The sequence below is a fragment of the Mus pahari genome, chromosome 4, assembly GCF_900095145.1.
Source record: "Mus pahari chromosome 4, PAHARI_EIJ_v1.1, whole genome shotgun sequence".
Classification (NCBI taxonomy): Eukaryota; Metazoa; Chordata; class Mammalia; order Rodentia; family Muridae; genus Mus; species Mus pahari.
The window spans coordinates 55,998,943-56,020,578 of NC_034593.1; the positions used below are offsets into that span (position 1 = coordinate 55,998,943).

Consider the following 21,636-nt stretch of genomic DNA (forward strand, 5'->3'; position numbering starts at 1 on the left):
CTGAGGCTGGAGCCTCTCTGCTTGATGTAGTTGATGTGGTTGGAAACAGTGAGATGGGGCTGGGGAGATGGCTGAGTGCTCTTGCCAAAGGCCTGGGTTTGGTTCCCGGCACCCACATGGTGGCTAATAATCAATCACCTGTAACTTCATTTCCAAGGGATTTAGTACCCACTTTTGGACTCAGCAGGCACCAAGTATGCATGTGGTACACATACATATATTTAGGCAAAACACATATAATACATACTCCTTTTTAAAAAAAAAAATGACATAGGAAAGTCAAGTGTTTGACCCAGGGTGAGCAATTCTCAGGCCTTACCATCATCCACAATATCCTGGGCTGCCACGGAGTTTGTGTACACCACCAAGTCTGAGAGTTCTCTGCAGAGTTTCATGGTTCTTCTTCGGCGGCCCAGCCTGCAGAGCACACGCTCACATTAGTGAGTCTAGAGATGGAAGGGTTGTGAGCCTCTGGTTGCATCACCTTCCCTTTTAAAAGGAGGAGTAAGTGACCTTCCCTAGGACTTAACGGAAGCAAGTCAGGAACCCAGGTCTGACTCCTTATTCAGAACATCTCTTATGTCTACAGCATCTTGCTACTGCAATTTTACTCAGGCTTTGCTAGAAATCAGTCTCTGTAAGTCCTCTTGTAAAAGGCTTGGTTCTATGACTGCCCAGCTCAGGAGTCATCCCAGGAAACAGCTAGACTGAACTCGTATAGAAACATGTGGGCCACCAAACCTAAATATCTGAAAGAAAATGAACCAAATATTCCAGTGTTGTTTTTTTTAAGAAATATAATTGTAAGTATTTTTAGATATTCTTTAAATGAAATGTACATTGTACTATGTGAAATATGTATTATTGAAATGTTCAGTTTTTCTAGGTACCTTCTAGATTTTCTCCTTACAAAACATTCCTAGAATATTGACTATATATACACATCTCCAACCCCTACTCTTTACCCCAGAAATATCTCCACAGGCCACACCATTGGTCACACACACACACACACACACACACACACACACACACACACACACACATTTCTCCTCTAGAAGAAATTTAACTAACAAACTCATATCAAACTTATCAAAGTTCATCAACACCATTCAATAATAAGCACACAGATGATGAGCAACATCACTAGTCAACAGCAAAGTGCAAACAGAACAAGAAGGTACAATGCCTTGTCTATTAGGGTAGCTATAACTGACAAGGCAGGTGAGTGAAAGCCTTATATTCAGGGTATGCATAAATGGTGTGATTCCCTTGACAATTGGTGTGGTGGAGAGTTACATTGTTACTTAGCAATTCTCCATCAATGTAAAATTCTGTATTTGAACATGCCTTGCAATGTATATTTTTAACAACTAACAGAGTGAAAGCTATCAAAAAGTTTTCCAACTACTGAAAAATATGGAGAAGAGTCATGTGGCTGGTAGCTAGGCAATGAAATCAGAGTGCAAGCATATGTTACAATGGGAGTGAAACTTGAAATGCAAAACTGAAAGAAAGAAGCCAAATATTGGTAAAAGGTCAAATATTGACAAGTATAAAGTCTACCCAGAGACAGGAAGTATACTAGGGAAAGGAGAGGTGAGTGACTGCTGTTGGGTAAAGATTGTTTTCTTGGGATGATGAAAATGTTTGAGAACTAGATATTAATGATAAAAGTTGATCAAATCAGAAAGAAATCCTCACCTTAGTGGTGACATGAGCTATCCAATCAAAGCTCTATGGGTAAAATGTTTCTTACATGATTCCTTTTGTCAAAGAGGCATGGATGTAAGCATGAATAAAAACAGTTGAATGAATGTTTGGGTATTCTTTATTACAGAGTTGGAGACCCTGTAGCCATTGGTGGACCTGTGAAAGGCTGATGACTATGAGTCTGTATGAGATCATGCTTAAAATTCACAAGCAGAACCCTCAAGACATGGGGGTATGGAGACATTCTGCATTGTCATTCCTTTCTACTCTTCACCCCAAGAGTTAACTGGATTAACCAAATCCCAAGGTGGCCATCTAAGACACTCAGGCTCTCACAGGAATTAGGGGCAAATCTCTAACTGACTCAAGAGCAGCGTGTTACCTGATCTCGGGTAAAACCTGTAAAGGTATCTCATTGAATGCATGAAGAATAATGTGGCTTTTCAAACACTGTCCCTTCCCTAGCCATGTGTCAGATGTTTTGATTTAAAAATTATTAGTAAACGTCTTCTGAAAGGTGTTCCTATCTCTCTTATATGTTTTACTGTAACTAATATTCAAATTTTCTGTACATTTCTTATCTGTCCTTACCAGCCAGTGTATGGTGCATATAGGTCCCTTAAGAGCTTAAAGAAAACTCTACCTGAACACTGATGCTGAATTTATATAAGGCCTCTGTGACTTTAATTTCTCTGTTCAGTAAAGAAACAAAGGTGTGTGTGTGTGTTTATTTTGTGTGTGTGTGTGTGTGTGTGTGTGTGTGCGCGCGCGCGCGCGCGCGAGTGCACATGCATGAGCTCTCATGTATGTATGTCTGTCAGTTTGTCCATTCACACATATCTACCCACCCACAACATGGTTTATGTTCCTTTGTGGCTGTCAGGGAGTCCTGATCACCCTATAGATCACAATTAGGTTCTGAAAACAGTCATCATGAACACTATTGACAATAGATTAATGAGGGGAGCAAGATCCTTTACACACCTAGTATCCTCCTCTATTTTCAGATTGTTTATTTAGTTTTGCTTTAGTTCTCTGAATGTTTTGGTTATTATTCTTCTGTCATATGAATAGCTGGTAAGGAGTTTCTCCAGACTCTCTTACTGAAGACACCTGGTTGTAGGACATGGAGAAATCAAGAAACTGACTAGAAGCTCCCTTTTTGCTGAATAGCTTCCATAGTGCTAGTAGATGCTCTGTAGGCCACTGTGGGAAAAACATCAATATCTAATAACTAAGGACCCTGTACTAGGCAAGATATGCTCACTGGTGTAATTACTTGTGTATGTCATTACTAAGTGTGGGTAACTAAGAGTGTCAGTTGCTTCTAAGTGGGTTGGAGGACTATTTCATGAAAGAGAATATGTGTTGGCACTATAAATGTAATGAAAACTGGATAGCCTAGGAGATCACAGACCTTACAAGAAAACTACTCCTATTGTTTTGCTAACAGGACAAGTAGCCAAATTGCTATCTAACTACTCATGTTTCTAACCATAGAGTACTGCTGCTCCCAGCCTTGAGGAGAGACGCTTCCTTATGCAATGGTTAACAGTTAATAGACTTGCAACTGTTAAGACCAGGGAATTAATGGCTGTTGAGGGTTCCTTTCTAAATGAAACACCTATATCACTCCCTCCAAGGCTTAGGGAACACCATGGAAGGCAGGGAAGGAAGAATATAAGAATCAGGATTAGGATAATCAGAACAAAGAATTAGGAGGAGTGTTATGAAACATTGTCTTCTGCCTGGGGTGGCCATTGCAATTATAAGCACACCACAGCTATGGATAACAGCACAAGAGCTGCACTAGGCCTTCAGCATTCCATCGTCGTAGGAAAGGGAGGGGATCAGGAGGTTCTACCACTTCCTGAGGAGCAACGGGCAGTTAAATGGTTCTGGGAAGAAGGGAGTACCCCTTTGTTCAGTGGTGGAGCAACTGACAAGTCTCCGAAGATTCAGCAAATGACCTTGTACTCATCCTCATGTCAATAAACCTAATTCATCTCAGTAGGTCTACAAAAAAGACATGAAAGCAGGAGGCAGCCATGTTGGGAAGGAGCTGGATAGGGCTGAGAGAAGTCAATGATGGGTAGATATCACCATGATGCAGTGTATATCACTGTAAAATGGTCAAAGCTAATGAAGCAGTAGCTAATGTATTTGACCAGTTCTTTACTAGAGTTGGAACCCACCATGCTAATATAATTCCTTTAATGCTTTTGAGTCTTTAAGAGATGGAAAGCTTACCTTGTTCAGTACTAACGATGGTGAATGGAGGAGCAAATACCTCAAGGCTGGCTCTATGTATGTGCTTATAAGTTATCCTATCTGTCAGTCCCTCTGCCAGTCCTCTGTACATCTGCATGGGTCTCTTCCTCTCTGACAACACCTTTCCCCTGACACCTACCTCAGCTAGCACTTATTCAGGACCCCACTGGTGCCATATTTGCTCTGTATAGTATTGCTATCTTGATCTTCACATTTCCCTTCCACACCTTACCGTGTATGCCTCATTCTCTAGGCACACACATACTAAACACACACAACTAAAACAACCAGGATAATGGAACGGGGAGGGTATGGGAGTCTGGGCAATAAACATGAAGATCCTTTGTTACCTGTACAGCTGGCCTCCCTCCTTGCCAGGATTCTGAAGAGCATCTTCCTCATCATCAGTACTATAGGATTTAGAACGTGATTTCGTAGCTTTCTGATGGAAAAATCACAGTAAACTTACTAAATCACCACATTAAGCACTTTCACAATATACAGAGATTGGATTGGATTTTTAAACATACATGCACACACACACACACACACACACACACACACACACACACACACGTGGGATGGGGTGGGGGCTACTTGTTCAACCATTAAATAATAATTAAAAAAAATCTATAGACATCCTTATACTATGCAAAATTTAGAATTTCATGCCCAGAAGCCAATTTCTAAGCCACATAAAATTGAGACCTTAGAAAAAAAATTTTCATTGTGTATTTTGAAGGTGTCCACAAGAGAGAACCAAAATTAAAATATCTATTTAAATAATTATCAGGAGAAATATCCTTTTGAATGGAAGCTTACTGTTGTGTAAGTGATAAAAGGCAAGTTTGATTCTGAAAACAGATTTGTATTGAGTTAATAACAGAAGGACAGCACACACTCAAATCATCATCTAAATCAGATTGCTCCTTTCTGAGTTTGGGACCCATTTTCAGTTCTAATCATAAAATAAAAATTGCTATCCATAGGACATGAACTAAAAGTCTCTTGAAATAACCTCCTGTCTTCTGGACAGGTGTCTTAGGGGGATGTGGTTTCATCTCCATATTGGAGACGGCTCATTATTTAGGGAGCTAAAAACCCAACAAAACAAACACTGGAGAAACCAGTCATTGTGGGAAACCTTGGGACCAAACATGTAGCTCCTGAAAGGTTACCCTTCTGGAAAGTATGCTTTGGGCATCTGAGCAGAATACCCTGGAACACATTACCTGCTGAGCCATCTCAGTGACCCAATGGCTAATTTCTTGTATAACATTTTCACTTTTATTGAGGTATCATATATATTTACAAAGGTACACAATTTTAAGTGTACAAGTGTACAAAAGGATGACTTCTACAATATGAATAGGACTCAAATAAGGAAGTAGAATCTTACCTGCACCCTAGAACCCTTCTGCTCTTCCCACTTGGTCCTTACTTCCCCTCAAAGGTACTCATTATCCTCAATCATACCCTAACTTCTACCCTATAGCATTTCTACATGGTTTTGAATTTCATACAAAGCTGCTCAGAGTGCACGCAATAGGGGTCTTACTCTTGTAGTTCAAATCATGTTTGAAAGATTATATCATTGCAGATAGATTTGGCTGTGTCCTTTTCATGGCTGTTCAACAGTCCAGATGTGAATATACATTTTCATTGATTCTATAGTTAGTGAGCATTTGGACTGTTTACCACTTGTTCCATTACAAACGCCAGTGTTCAACTGTTGCTTCCATCTTTGTCATAAACCTAAGAGTGGAGCTGCTAGGGAGAAGCTGTCACACTGTGTGCTGGAGTGATTTCTGTACTCCAGTAGAGTACATACATGTTGCTCCTAATCCTAAGGCTTGGGTTCTGTGGTCTTTTTATGCTGTCAATCATGGTGTCCGTGGAATCAAGGAATAACTATGTCTTACACTTCCCAGGTGCCTCCAAAGGTGAGTGAGTTTCTACCCCTGCCATGTGTTATCTTCTTTTGTAATCGGTGCTTTTAAGATTTTGATTTTTTTTTTAAGAAATGTGAACTTATTTATTATTAGAAATGTTTCTTATTTATTGAAATGATTCAAGAATTCAGAATATGAGGTTTTTGTTGGACATGTTTATTACAGACTTCCAAAATACAACTTGAATTCTGATACTTTTGATTAATAGCAGTACTAAATTTCAAAGTTGTTCAAATTTCCAACTTTTCTCTTTCTGATATTCTGAAGTCATCATCAGCCATTCCAAGGTCATCTCAATACAATGCTTCTCTCTTACCTACTGGATCTTCAAATTAACTGCATTAAGCACTCTTAGTTTATACCTTGTGTTTCCCAAAGTTGGCCATCAGGGATCGCCCATGGGACTTCTTTCCACTATCCTTCACATCCAGGTTCTGCATAAATAGAAGCATAATGTTAAGGTCTTTAACACTTTTTGCTCTGCTTAGCTCCGGCCGGTGGCAGGGGACCCTCTCTTCTCTTTCCCTGCTTCATCTCTTCCCGATTCCCACCTTGGATATCTCAAATGTAGCTGTGTCTGATGCCAGAAGGGGGACATTGTATCGGGTGCCAGGACACAGCAGCTGGCCTATGGCTTCCCAAAGCTGGAGTCTGGCTCTCAGAAGAGCCAGCTGTGCCAGCCCTCAGTCCCTATTTACCACACGCCTAAAATCAGAAAGTATTATTTTGAACATCCTGCATAGAGATAAATCATTTCCAGTTAAGAGGAGTTTTAGTTTTGGAAAATAGCCAGAAGTAGGTAAGAGCCACATCTGCCAAGTCCAGAAAAGCTTCACAGTGAATACTGCTGTTTGGGGTTTTAAAGTATTATAAATAAAACCCAGTCATATCACTTTCATTCACTTAGGGAAATCACTGTGAAGCTTATCTGTGCATTGAAACCATTGCTCTGGTGCCAAGCATCAGGGAATGGAATTTTAGCCTTTGAAGGCTTCTCACATGGGTGAATTTCCCAAGTAGAGATGGTGAGTGGTTCTCCTTTTGTGCTAGCCCTTGTATGGGGCTGGAGGCAGGAATGCCCCTGCTGATAGGGTTAGGATGCTTCTTCAGTTGTCCCTAAAATCCATTGTGTGGAAACCTGCAGACCCTACCCACCAAGGGCTCTGGCTAAATGGAGAGAAACCTGTGAATACAACAAGGGTCGGTGAGCAAGACCCAAAGAAACTGCAAGAAGTACCTGCTAGAGCCATAGACAGATATCACAAGCGTGAATCATGGGAAGGTGGTAAATAAGAAAATTGGTAATGGGTACAAACTGGGGCTTACAGTGTTGTTGACTCCTTTTTGCCTACTTAAAGTGTGTGTTCCCTATGAAGGCCTAGTAATACTGATCACTAACTGTTCAAAGCCTATGGGATGAGAAAAGTAGCTATTGGACACTGGTCATGAGGTTGACACGAATATCCTTAAGCTAGGAGAAACAGTACTGCACCAAAGCCACTACCCTTCCCTTGGTTCAGTTTTCTCATCTGATAAACAAAAGAAGAACGAGCCAATTAACCTGTGAGTTCCTTGGTACTTCTCGGAGCATGTCTATTGGTAGGAGGATTATGTCACTTATTGTCCCAACTAGAATGATTTAAGAGTGTAATTGGGCACATGTAATAGGATACCAGGCCAATAGTGCACAGCGGAGCTGTCTTATACCATCTGAGAGGGGAGGTGACTTGACTTGGAATGACTACCCCAGGGAAGCAGTACGGTACTGCATACATTCTCACTCTGTACTAGTATTTTGTTTCTAAAACTTTATGAGGATAGATACAGAAGTTTGAGAAGCACTCCAGAAAGGAAAAATGCTCAGAAACCAAAGAAGAAGGTATGTTTTGTCTTTCCTTGTTCAAGAGGAATTGTCTACCTGCTTCAGGTGTGCATTTAGGCCTTCATGTGTAGCCTTGAGTAACGCCCTCACTGTGAAACTGTCTGGATCTTCTTTGTCTCGAATCTGAGACTCCTTCAACAGTGACTCCAGCTTTTTCCGTATGAAAGATTCTACCTGGTGCTCAGTGGTCCCGTTACTCTGCAAACAATCAAATCATGCAAAGAATCCCCTGAGAAACAGACTCACAACACTGAGTTTATAATCTCAGGATCTCTCAATAACCTGTAAGAAAGTAAGATATTCATTGAACAAGTTTGTTCCCCTTCGATCAAAAAAAAAAAAAAAAAAAAATCCTCTAGAGTGCCTGATTATCAAAAGCTGACCCTCCATCAGAGCTATTTACATGGCTGTGTAGGTCCTCACCGCAAATTCACATCATTCACACTTACAAAGTTTTATTATATTTCATTTCACTGATATAGAGTCTGAAGTCCTGAGAAATTAAGCCAATTGCTTGAGGTTTACGTAGCTAGCAGTAACTGACGTAAGAGACTAAAACACTCCTCCCTGACACTTCAAGATTTCCCCAGAGGGCAAAGTCAGCGAAAACTTCTGGAGACTACGCTTTCGAAATCTACCTAGTTACATTTGAGTAAAAAAAAAAAAAAAGCTACTTTAAAAAAAAAATAACTTCCTTCATTGAGAGGCAAAGAATGCTATGAAGTTCCAAGGCTGCTGGCAATTCCAGGACAAAATTTCTCTCTGGTTTCCAACTCCTTGATGTCATTAGAGGGCATACAATACTGTCAGGGACTATGACGCTATTATGATTATTTTTACAATCACAAACAAATGCAAGGCTTTCAGAAACAAAGCAATGCCAGATTCTCACACAGCCTTTAGATGGCCAAGGCACATGCCTTCCTGGAAGCCTCACGCTGCACAGTGTCTAGGCTCTGTGACTTCTCACAGACCAGCGGCCTGGGCTCTGTGCACCCCCCCCCCCTTTGCTCTTTAGCTGCTTTCACTTCTCCCTTTGTCCAGATCTGTTCCAGTTGCCAAACTGGTTATTCAACCTGTTGCCAAAGAACATCCCACTTAAGTATTCAGAGACAGTACCATTTCACAGAAACAAGTCCCACATTACTTATTACTATCTGACCCCTGCAGAACAGATAGCTCTTTAATTCTCAATATATTTCACAAAATCCTATAAGAACAAGGCAATATAAACATTGTAAGAATTTTTTTTAAAGAACACCTATGCCATCAGGGGCTGCTATATTTCCCTACTTATATCATATATATTAATGTATTTAAGAAATTCAATTAACAATGCATAACACCCATTATAGAATCAGGCTCTGAAGGAGACCACAAAGATGAAAAAGAGCATGCACTTGACCTTAGAAGTGAACGTGCACAGCCCACCAGTCACAGGGATGCTGGGAAGGGCATACCATTCCTGCTAGATGTGTTTTTGTGCACTTTTTATCAAACACTGATTTTTGTACCCAGAGGTCTGGTTGCAATCTTGACTTTGGTATTATCATTATTATGTAGCATCTCCTGACTCAATATTCTGTAAACCTTGTTCTGCATCATCTTCTGATTGGTTAAACAAAGAGCTGAACAGCCAATAGCTTGGCAGGAGAAGGGAGTCGCTGTCGGGACATGGATAAAGAGGGAGGAGGTCAGGGTAAGACTAGGATGGCAGGTAATGCCCACATGGTTGGGAAGTAGGCCAGGCCAGCATTGCCAGATTAGAATAGTTCAGAATCTGCCCAGCTATAGTGCCTGAAGCTTTTAATATAAAAATATAAAAGTCTCTATGTTATTATTTGAGGAAAGGGTCAGGATAGAAAGCCAAATTTGTACAGCTGGGTGACTGAGTAGGCCTCAGAGCAAAGACTGACCAGATAGCTAAGTGTTTAACAGTGATGAAGAAAAGGGCTTCCCTGAACAAAGGAGTCAATCATGCCCTTTGGCAGTTCTGAAGAGAAGGAAGGACTTTGGAGGCTAAAGAACCTGAAAGCTAGAGATGGGGCAACTAAGAGTCCCACATAAATATTATTTTAGGAATAACAGCAATCTGGGAACATATATCAAAGGAGGACAGGGTCTGCAGATGAAAATCCAGACACGCCAGTTGCCAAAACAGGCACTAAAAAGCACCCAGGCTAGAGTTCTGGGGGATGAAATAAGGATCAAAGAGAGTTTTGGAGGAAATTCTCTTTGATTGAAACAAACTTGCACTGAATTTCTGCCATATGCTTGGTGAGAAACACTAGCAAGGTTGAACCCATGGTCACAGACCTTGGTGTCATAAAGAATTACTCATATAGGATGAGTCAGGCATATGGGTACCACCAGTACACAGAGGAGAGACACCTCACCTGCCTGCAGAATTCAGCTTCTTGGCATGAAGAAACATGAAATAAGCTACCTTAAAAGAGGAAAACATCGATATCCTATGGCCGCTGTAACAAACGACTCCAACTTAGCAACTAGATTCAACAAATTCATATCAATATTAGTCCAGAAGACAAAAGTTTGCAGCAAAGTAGGGACACGGTCCCTTTGGAGCTCAATGTCCCTGAGTGGCTCCCTACTTCCCCTGGCTTGTGAGAGAAAACATAGCAATAGATACCCAGGTCTTAGGTTGTCTTCACCTGTGTGTACCCATCTGTTGGTCTTCTCATCCTAAAACATTTGACACTGGATTCGGACCCACTAGGTTATCTCTTCTCAAGATCCTTAACTGAAGAGAGTTAGGACTTTGCCCTTGATTGGTTTTCAGCATACAGGCATGTTCTGGCTAGTTTATCTTTTATCTAGACCACTAAAGCTTTCTCCACTATCAGCAGCAAGCCTGCTTCATTTTCTTCCTACTTGTATATTTACTGGACTAGCACCCCAATATCCTTCAACAACCTTTCCTTTGTATTTACAACTTGGCCAACTGCTTCGTGTAGGAGGCCTTGCTCTTGATCTGTCTGTTTCTGTGCCTTTATCCATGAGATTCATCATCTCCTGCTTTGATTTGAAGAGAAAGGCATGTGACTCTTCCTTTTGCCTTAACACTTGGGGGGGGGAGCTATTATAAGGCTGTAATTAACCTACGTTCGATTCCAATGTGTATCAGGGAAAGCCCTAGCAAAGCCCCAAGCAGAATAATAAAGCTGGGGAATAGCCAGTTTGTGAATAGTCCAGAATACACATATTAACAAGTCAGGTGAGTTTCTGATATCACCAAAACAATGAGAATACTAACATCAAATATCAGAGATCACTATATATGATGACAACATAGTCATCAAGCTTAAAATATTGTGAGAATTACTAAAATGTGCCTCAGAGACACAATGTGAGCACATGCTGTGGGGAAAACTGGGATGATATGCTTTCACAGTGCAAAATTGCAGCAAATCCACTTGTAAAAAATGCAGTATCTGTCACATAACAAATCGAAGCTCAAAACATAGTATGACTTTCTGGAAAGTGAAAGTATGACTCTGTACCAGCGTACCTTACAAAGCAACGTCCTTTAACAGCACATTATCCAAACCACCCTATACCCTCCAAGGTAAGTACTCAGTCCTGCAAAGACACACTTGTAATGAATGACACAGACAAAGAAAGACTCAGAGCTCAGCCAAATACAGCTCCATGAGTGATGAGCCTGGGATAAGCCGCACTGCTTCCCAAGCAATGCAGCAGCTATTCATTCCTTTTACACCATGGCAGAAAGAGATGAATTCTTGAATTGAGTTGATGTTGAGTTGGCTCATATTTTTAACAACCACAATTCCTATTGTAAAACATGGGAAATAGTCTGAAACCTTCTGCAGAAAACGTTGAACATATTTCACTTAAGGTCATGAGTGGACCCAACAAAAGAGCTGTAAGCTCTCTAGCTCCTCCTGTATTTGATCAAGTGCTCTGGAGCCCGGAGGGGAGGCTTATAGAGACAGAAAGGGGAAGCTTGCAAATAAAAGCTTGCAAGAACATCCGGAATACCTAGAGCCAGTCTCTGAGTGCTCTCAACACTGTTTTCTTTCTTTCCTTGCTTAGGGCCTCACAGAAAGCTGGATATGTGAGGAGCTGGACTCTGGACATATCAGCAGTGTGGGACTAAAGGTACAAAGCCCTGGATGGCAGTAGCCGATGGAATGTTGACCGACTAACACAAGAGCTATCATTATTCGCTTCACATCCTCTAATCCTGGGGATTTGCAGAAGGAATGAGAGCCCTGCCTGGTGATCTTCCTTTCTTTCTGTAATTTTCATCACTACAAAATTTGCAGACACAAGGAACAAAGAAATATGCAGCTGAGGTTTCATTACTGTATTATCATTCAGTCCTGGAAGCCAGCAGCACCACTAAAAGAAAATTCAGGCAGACAGCTGACCTCAAGACCTGTCTGCCACTGTGCCGCTGTGCCGCTGTGGCAGAGACCAACACCGAGAGCTGTGTGTGTCTTGTTCTTTTGTTTCCCTGGGCCTGACAAAAGGATGCTGCAGTGGTAAGAGGGAGAACAGTCATTTAATATGGTCAGGAGCAGTTTCTCCTAGGGTTGTAATGAGGGCCCCACATTTAGTTATGAGAGATCTAGGAATGTCTTTCATCTATCCATGCATCCATGCATCCATCCATCAATCAATCAGTCAATCAATCATGATAATAATAAAAGCAAACAAACACCTTCTCATTTTCAAATAGCACATCTTTTCTAAAGAGCCATTTGGAAAGGAGAATTTGCCCCACACAAGACTAGAAAGCAGCAGGAGAGAGATTGAGCCAGAGAGTGCTGATGTTTCACTAAACATGGGAGTTGCTAGGACAGCGAGCAAGATTCCCAGGTGCCACCCAGACCAGTATCAAAATCTCTGGTCTGGGACATAGGCACTAGGCACTAGCACTTCTGAAAGCTCCTTGTCATACCAATATGCAGCTGAAGTTGGGGACCATCTCTAAAAATAAAACCAAATGTCTTTTCTTCTATTTAGTGCTGGACATTGACAACAGGAAGAAAAACATGTCATCTGCCCCTTAAACTGCCGTATAAGCTTCAAAGCTGTTTCCTTAAGGCATGGGCTTTAAGTACAGCTGCTTTTCAGCCATCTGAGTCTGCATTGACCTCCTCATACCAGTTTCATAACTTCCCATAAAACATGTTCTCCTTTTCAAGGATCATATCATGCAGGTCCCCTTCTCTAGTCCTTCTAATAGTTGCTAGGATGTGACATGCTGAGCATGTGCCATCTCAGAGTGGACACAGACCCGGGTAGCAAGATCTCAGAGCCCCAATGGAGGACTCATCTGTTCTATAAATGCTGTTATATTGGAGACTAGCAACTTTCATAAATCTTCTTAAAATTTCTCAAAGGCAAGATGATAAAGTTGCAACTATAGTCATGGGAAAGGGAAAGTGATTAAAATGTTCAGTAGGAGTCAGAGTGAATTGTGGTGTATAGTATTACAGAATACAATGGGTATCACATATGACTGGTGCACTGGGGCTCAAATTGTGCTGGAAGGCTTGATTTTGTGGGATGAGCTTCGTGCAAGAGACAGCTGATGTTTGTGATCAACAGCCTGGCTAAACACAGATTCAGGGAGTTTTAAGAAAAATGCAACTGAAAAACTCAACAGAAGAAGACGAAAAAATAATCTGTGAAGTTAAAATTCAGATTCAGAAGTGGGAGGTCTGCATGGCCCACTGGCACAGGCCAGAGGATCCCATAACTGAATAATGGTGAACTGGCTGCCTGGAATCAAATCTGCTAGATGATTGCACTGTGGCAGAGAGGAAATTGCCCTTTAAATCTCTGAGTTGTGTGATTCTTGGGTCACTGAACACATTGGCTTTATCCTGTGGCTTACATATTATGAGCCAGATTTTCTCTATGGCTGAAGCTACAGAATAATACAAAGCAGAAGCTTAGAGGAGGCAAGGACAGCAGAAAACATTCATTGCATAAGCAAAACAGAAAACAAAACAAACAAACAAACAAAAACCAAACCAAACTAAACAAACAAACAAAAAAACTTCATGGGGCTTGAGCAACTGACAGATTAGGAGAAAGCCTGTCTCCTGTTCAGCGCAGGTAATGTTGGGTGAGCCACTCCACTATACCTACTCTATTCTTTGCCTTGTCTAGAATTTTCTTTCCATATATTAACCTGGCTTAATTCTGATTCTTAATTTTCTGATCATTAGTTAAGTACAACTTCTAAGGAAACCCTCATGTAGACATCCCCTCTGAAAATTCAACACACACACACACACACACACACACACACACACACACACAGAGATACACACCATTTTTTCCTTTAGCACTTACATCTAAAATACTATTTATTTCACTCATTTGTCTTGTTTCTTATCTGTCTCCTTCTTCATTCATTAATGTTTAAACCCCAGGAATAAAGAACTTTCATCTTATTTGATCTACTCCAGTATCATCTAACATCAGCAAAGGTAATAGCACATCTACAACATGAAATGATCAGTAAAAACTGGTGACATCTACAAAATATCTTAATAAGCTCATGAAAGTTAATGTTTAGGGTCCATGAATTGTGTGAAAAGCTTTATGTGTTACAAAGCTTTAGGTAGGGTTTATTAACCTAACCAAATACTTTCAACTTACAGCTGAGGTTAAGGGCTTCCCTTACAGGAATGGCTTTATAAATAATGGCTGTTCCAGATGAACAACCTACACTGTACATTGTTTTGTAGAACAACCTGTTTTGTAGAAATATGATCATAGGTCTTTAGTCTTCCATGGAGATAAGACAACTGAGCTTCCTCCTGTCTTGTGGAGTATAAAGTGACAGGTTACAATACTCTCAAATTCTAACTTAGGGCATTCATTGTTTTTCTCAAAAGAGCTCAAAAATAGAGCACAAAGGTTGCATAAGAACTTTATGTATTTTTACTAAATATGTTGAGTATGTGTGTGTTTATGTGTGTGTGTTTACATGTGTGTGTGTGTGTGTGTGTGTTAACATACTTCCTTCCTCTCAATACATAACCAAGAGCCCTCTGTAATGCCTTGTAAATTGGGGTGCTCTCCAACTCCACTCAGGTCAAAAAAAAAAGGTCATGGCTACTTCTGTGGAACCGTATTCTAAAGCATCTACTCACACCAAAGCCTAGAAAGCAGCCAAGAGATTTTGAACATAAGCAGAGGTCACCGGAGTTCACAAGTGTAAACACTGATCTGACTCCAAAGAACAATGAAACTTTATAACCACAGATATTTATTGTAGAAAATTAAAAGTTTTGTCAAGTATGATTGCATGAGCCAATATCCTATCTAATGCAGGAGGACTGGCAAGTTCAAGGCTAGCCTGGGCATCAAAGTGAGGTTGTGTCTCAAAATACAAAGTTAAAAGAGGGCTGGGGACATGGCTTAGTCATAAAGAACTTAGCTAGCAAATACCAGGACATTGATTCAACCCTGCGTACCACAAAAAAAAAAAAAAAAAAAAAAAAAACAGTCTTGACAGATTCAAAGAAAAACTGACACAGCCAAGAGGATCTAAAAGCCAGATCAGCTTTCCTTGTATGCAGCAGTAGATACTGCATTGTCACAGAGACAGTAGTTAGAGGCTCCACCTCCCATTTTCACAGAACAGCAGCCCCACACTGATGGCATGCAGGGGCTTCTGCTTCCTCTGTCAGTTGGTAGACTATGCAGCTAGCAACTAGAAATCTGGAGAACTAGATGCAAAAGAATGAGAATCAGAAAACCCTGGTTAACTAAATAAGACATTAAAAAGTTAAAGTATCCATAGTCAGACGAAATCAGTTACAAAGATAGCACATACCTTGAGTGGCATAGAAAAAAAGCTTAATATAGTAACTAGACTTTCATTTATGAAACTATCTAGGATTCTGTGATCTATTAGTTACAGTATTTAACTGAGTTCATAGAAACTACTAACAGAGAAAACATGAATTCAGTTCTCAATTTTTCCTTTGTTTTCAAACTGAATCTCTTCTATTTCCCCACTTCAAGCTTCTTTAAAGTCAAGAAAGAATTGTCCATGGAGACTTCAGCTGACATTAAACTTTTGTCTTCTTTGAAACTAATGTCAGTTCCCATTGTTACCTCTGAGGTGAAGCATCAGTTAGTGTAGTTTAGAAGACTGTGTCTTGTTGTAACAACATAATTGTTGAATTAAGGGTAATGGTGTATATTAAATTATACAGTATATACCTGGGGACACAATAATAGTTCTGATTTACACAAAAAACCACTTTTCTGCAGAAATGAAACTATACTATAAAGCCTTCATTGTTTTCGTCTTGTCCCGTGACATGGAAAATCATGTGACTATTGACGGTGAAAGGGACAGAATTTCTTCAAATCTTAGAACTCTACAGGTCAAATTAAACTCCCCTAGACTACATGGCAAAACACCCTTTAAAAGAAAAGGTCCAGATCACTGGGCAGGTGGCTAACTTCAAATGCCATTCTTCTTAGGGTGTGGCTGATGGACCATTCAGCTAAACGTCCCAGTCTTGGAAGGGCTTGGGGATCATGCAGGCCAAGGTATATTTTCTTGGTGAGGAGTTTGGCATTTTCAAAAGCAGACCCAGTTGTAGCTGGGGCCTGGAGCCAGCCTAAGGTACCACAATAGAAAGACAGTATTTATTTGGCAGGGATGGTAAGATCTCACCTACTCATGTTTATCAAAAAGACTGACAATCTAACCACAGTTTGACTTCCAACCTGATTAAAAGGTGTGGCCTCCTTGGAGGGACAATATCACTGTGGGGAAGGCTTTGAGGTTTCAAACACTTAATCCAGGCCCATTGTCACTCTCTTCCTGCTGACCCAAGTGTAGGACTCTCAGCTACCTCTCCTGCACTATGTCTGCCTGCATGTCACCTTGCTTCTGGCCATGATGATAATGGACTAAACCTCTGAACTATCAGCCAGTCCCAGTTAAATCTCTCCCTTTACAAGAGTTGCTATGGTCACACGATAGAAACTCTAACTTGGAAGGATTCACTACTAAAATGGCTCCCAGTTCTAAGGCATAGGCTCCAACGACTGAAGTGCCTCACCAACTGCTGGGTGCCAGCACAGAGTAATTTTAGAATAGTATCCTTAAGCACTACAGACGCCATATTTGTGGAGAGTTTAACATAGCACCGATGGTGCACCCCGTTCTTTCTGCAGTATGTAAGGGACAGAAGTGGTGGGGAGCCAGGAACTCACGTAATGCAGCTTGAACTTGCACTCGTCTTCAATCTCATCTGCACTGTCCTCATCGGACACTTCTCCTTCCTCTGCATCATCCCCAAGGTGATACGGCAACTTCTTGCCCTGAAATAGATCAAAACGTCGTCCCATTTGAAAATGAAAATAAATTCACACCAGCCCCAAAGTAGAGGCAATCTGAGTGTCCACTGGCAGATGAATGGATCCACAAAATGTGCTCCTCCCCAACGGAACATTACTCAGCCTTTAAGAAGAACAAATCCGGATATACATTACAAGATGGATGAACCTCAGAGGCATGATGCCAGATGACATGAGCCACAGACCAGCCTTGCATGATTCTACTCACACAAGGCACCCAAACAGCAGAAACAGATACTGAATGCAGAATGGTGACAGGGACAGGCGGTATGCAACAAACAACTGTCGCTGAATGGATATGGAGTTTTGGCTTTCCAAGATGAAAATACTTCTGATTATACAACATTTTGTCTAAAGGAAAAGAAAAGAGAAAAGGAGAATTTCCAGAACTTGGAGGTTGGGCTTTTCAACTTGCAAAAGAGTGTTCTGTTGTTTTTAAGTTACCCAGACGAAGACATTTTATTTTAGAGGCCCAAAGATACTCTGGCCCCTGGGAGCAGCCCGCTTTCCTCAGAGGAAAGGGTCGAAGCTGTCCTTAGCAGTTGCCAGCTGGTTCCCTCACACCCAACCCTTCTTTCACAGAACAACAATGCAGCTTACACGACAGTCCCAGGACTAGGCCATTCTCAAGTCACTAATACATTTCAGAAATCACAGACCTTGGACAGGGAAAACTCCCATAATGAGATGGGAAGAGATCTGAGTTACAATATTATATTCATGCCCAAATATCCATGGGGGACTCACTCTGGAACTTTTTTTCCTCAGACATCCAATTCCAAAGATGTTTAAGTCCTTCCTGCAACACAATTTGTATCTGCACACCAATGTGTGCATCCTCCTGTTCACTTCAAATCACTTCTAGGCTACTTATCATACATAATATAACATAAATGTTATGCAACCCAAGGGAAAGAAACCTGTGCGGGTTCAGTACAGACACAGGAGATGGGCTGTCTGTACCCAATATGATCTCGAAGAGCTATAAAATCACCGGAGTAATTTGGAATACAGGCAATTGTTAAGAACAAGTATCTAGAGCTGGGGAGATGCTCCACAGGCATGAGCATGTGACGTTGGAGCCCTAGAAGCCATATAAAGCAGGGTGGTAGAAGCCTGTGTCTATAATCTCATGGCTTCTATGGCAGAAGGGAGACAAGGCAGGGGACTCCCAGGAAGCTCATAGGCTTGCCTTGAACAAGGTGGAAGGCAAGCACTGGCACTTGTAGCTGTCCTAAGACACTCTGTGCCCCTGTCCCCACATACAAACACGCACAGGCATGCCTGTGCAAATGCACACGAATGTGTGTTTTGCTTTTTTTAAAGAGTAAATACCTCTGTGGGTTTTCCACCTCTTCTATATTTCCCAATTCATGTTCAAAAACGTTAATAAAAAAAAAAAAAAAAAAAGGACAAGAGACGGCAGAGCCCAGAGCCTGATAAGAGCGCGCTCTAAGGTAAGCTTCTGACTTGAAAGCCAAAGGAATATTAATAGGATATTAAGTTGCTCCCAGAATATGCTGTAGGGCAGGGATGGGCAGAGCCAGGCTCTGACGCAAATGGCTGAGGCTGTTGCAGTGAACAGTCTCTAAATGTCATCGGTCTTTCCTATCTCTTATCTCTGTCCTTCTGTGGTACTCTCTTCTTGAGTGTGGACTGGACCTAGTGACCCCTAATAAAGATAATAACACCTAAAACAATAGGGTGTCTGTTCTTCCTGAACCTACCTTCCTTCTTATCCTTCACCCCCACATCTCCCCGTCTGTCTGTCTGGCTGGCTGGCTGGCCCGGTCTCTCTGTCTTTGTCTCTGTCTCTCTGTCTCTCTGTCTCTGTCTCTCTCTGTCTCTCTCTGTCTCTCTCTGTCTCTCTCTGTCTCTCACTGTCTCTCTCTCTCTCTCTCTCTCTCTCTCTCACACACACACACACACACACACAAGTGAGCTGTTCAGTAGAAAGAACCACATAGCAAAGAACTAGAAGTCTCTAGTTAAACATCTGCAAGAACATGCCAATCATGACCCTAGAATTACAGCAGCTTTCTCCTCCCAGTCTACCCTGAGGTAACTGTGTTTCTGCCTGACACCTTCACTGCAGCCTTTTAGAAGGCTTTGAGCAGAAAACACAGCAGGGAATATGGGATAATGCCTGCTACTTCAGGTTGCTAATTTTGGGTTCAGTTTGCTCTGCAGCCACAGATGCCTAACATACAAATGGAATCAGAGGGTCAGACCTCATCTAGAGGATATGCCTTTTGCAAAAATAAGGGACAGAGGTCATTCACCATCCATACAGTGGCCTTGGTAACTGCTGACAGAAAGACTACCATTGGCCTCTTCCACCATCCCTCAGCAGATGGCTCAGTTTGGACCTCTGGTTTCTTCTTCAACACCAGATGAAGGGTCGCCTGACTGGTAATTTGTAGGCAAGGTGCACCCCATACTTTTTAGAAAAGTTGAAAAATCAAATATCTAGCATTTTAAACTCAAAACAGAGATAGAAAAGTTTGAAGTACGGAATGAATTTGATAACTGATTCTGCACAGGAATGCTTTGTTGGATTGTAAGAGGCCTCTCTTAGCGATGCCCTGAACCCTCCTATATACCCAAAGCACTTGATCCTGTGCTTTAGCACTGTGATAATTTCAAAATGATTAGATAACCTATGTAAAAGCAGATAAAGCTTTTAGGATTTAGATTTAAATGCTCTTCGACTTGAATGGCATTTCTAAGACTCAAGTGGTCAGATCATTGTATTTGTGCATTGATGTTTTAGGCTGGCCTTGAACTCACTTTGTAGTAGAGGGTGATCTTCAGTTTCTGATCCTGCTGTCTCCACTCCTTAGAGTAGGAGTTACAGGTGTACATCACCAAGCCCACTTTAGGTGCTGAAGAGCTTCAAACGTGATAGGCAAGCATTCCACTAAGAACAACACTTCCGGCTCCAATTTGTGTACTGTTAATGGTGGGCCTGCTCAGAATTAGAATGTTCAAATATATATATATGATTTCAGGTATTGTCTATGCAGAAAGCTCCCAGAGAGTGAGTTCTTTGCTTTAGAGAATATCTGTAGAGCTGCTCTGAGGATATGGTGAGCAGTCACTGAAGCGGTAGCCAAACACACTCAGCAACCGCAGACACCAAGATACCAGCATCTCTCATGCATTCATCACCGACCAAATTACTCAGAGTCAACATTTTGTTGGGCGCAATGACGGACACCAAAGTAGACCTGTACACAGACATTTAAATACCCCCAAAGCAGATTTCTCTTGTAAAATAGCCTCAAAACCAATCCACTAAAATAATGTTCAATAGAACAAAACTAATAAATACGAAAGCATCCCTGAGCTAAGAATAACTTTTCTCAAATGAAGCACACAGTTCCAGCTCCACTGGATGGAAAGGATGTCATGCAGCCAGGCATGAGGAGTGAGGCGAATACAGGCTTCAATTCCCCTTTGTTTCGGGGTGGTGCAGGATGAAGGGATAAAAACAAAAGGTAGACATCATATAATATCCCCTGGCAGAGCTTACCATTCCTTTTCAAATGTCTTTAAAGAGGCTGCACACTGACTCCTGTATTTTTGGCCAGTTTTTTCCCACTCCTAGCTCCCAAAGATATTTTACTCAGGCAGGAAGAAAAGCGCTTCAGAACGAAATTGTTGCTTTGCCTTTCTTTATGAAACATAGCCTTGCTCTCTGTAGCCTGAGCAGGTTTTGAACATGTAACTTCCTGCCTCAGCCTCCCAAGCACTAGGATTGCAAGCATGTAATACCATGCCTTGCTAAAAGCATTGCTTGCTTTAACATGCGATATTAACAGAGTTGCCCATTGGAAGAGTTAAAAAATAAAATTAGGACCCATTCTGGATTGAACCTGCACAGGCTCTGTGTGTTCTACCAGTCTCTGTGAGGCCAAATGTGCATCACCCTGTTGTATGTGGAAGACACTGTCTCCTTGGAGTCATCCATCACCTCTGGCTCTTAGAGTCTTTCCATCTCCTCTTCAACATAGATCCCTGAGCCCCATGGGGAGAGGTGTGATGAACACATTCTATCTAAGACTGTGTGCTCCAAAATCTCAGGACACTATCCAAATATGGGTTTCTATGTTAGTTACCATCTATTTCAAGAAGTTTCTCTGAAGTTGACTGCACCAGGTCCAAACGCTGAGAGGGAGAACTGGAAACTGGCTCTCACCTCTAAGAAGCTATCTGCTAATGAAAAAAGTTTCCCCAGCCCCCAGTGGAGTCTCACTAGGTGCATACTAACCATACTTCAGGGTCGGTCCCATATTCAGGAATAGTTGGTCAACACAAAGTGAACTCAATGGAGTTTGTAGACTTTTTATCTAATATTGATCTATTTGTATTTTTTTTCTGTTTGCTTGTCTTTGTCTTATTAGTCTTTTGCTTATCTATTTTGTTTCT

The 21,636-nt window shown here is 41.4% G+C and overlaps 1 protein-coding gene across 2 annotated transcripts in view; it reads right to left on the reverse strand.

Moving 5' to 3' along the window:
* Positions 1-21,636, reverse strand: part of Plch1 (phospholipase C eta 1) — a 196,636-nt gene that overhangs the window by 19,280 nt on the left and 155,720 nt on the right. For both annotated transcript variants that reach the window (XM_029537859.1, XM_029537860.1), the window contains 5 exons: positions 17,062-17,169; positions 7,855-8,016; positions 6,299-6,370; positions 4,335-4,426; positions 320-417 (listed from right to left, as the gene is read on the reverse strand). In XM_029537859.1, coding sequence (XP_029393719.1) covers positions 320-417; positions 4,335-4,426; positions 6,299-6,370; positions 7,855-8,016; positions 17,062-17,169 — 532 coding nt within the window. The remainder of the gene's footprint in view (positions 1-319; positions 418-4,334; positions 4,427-6,298; positions 6,371-7,854; positions 8,017-17,061; positions 17,170-21,636) is intronic.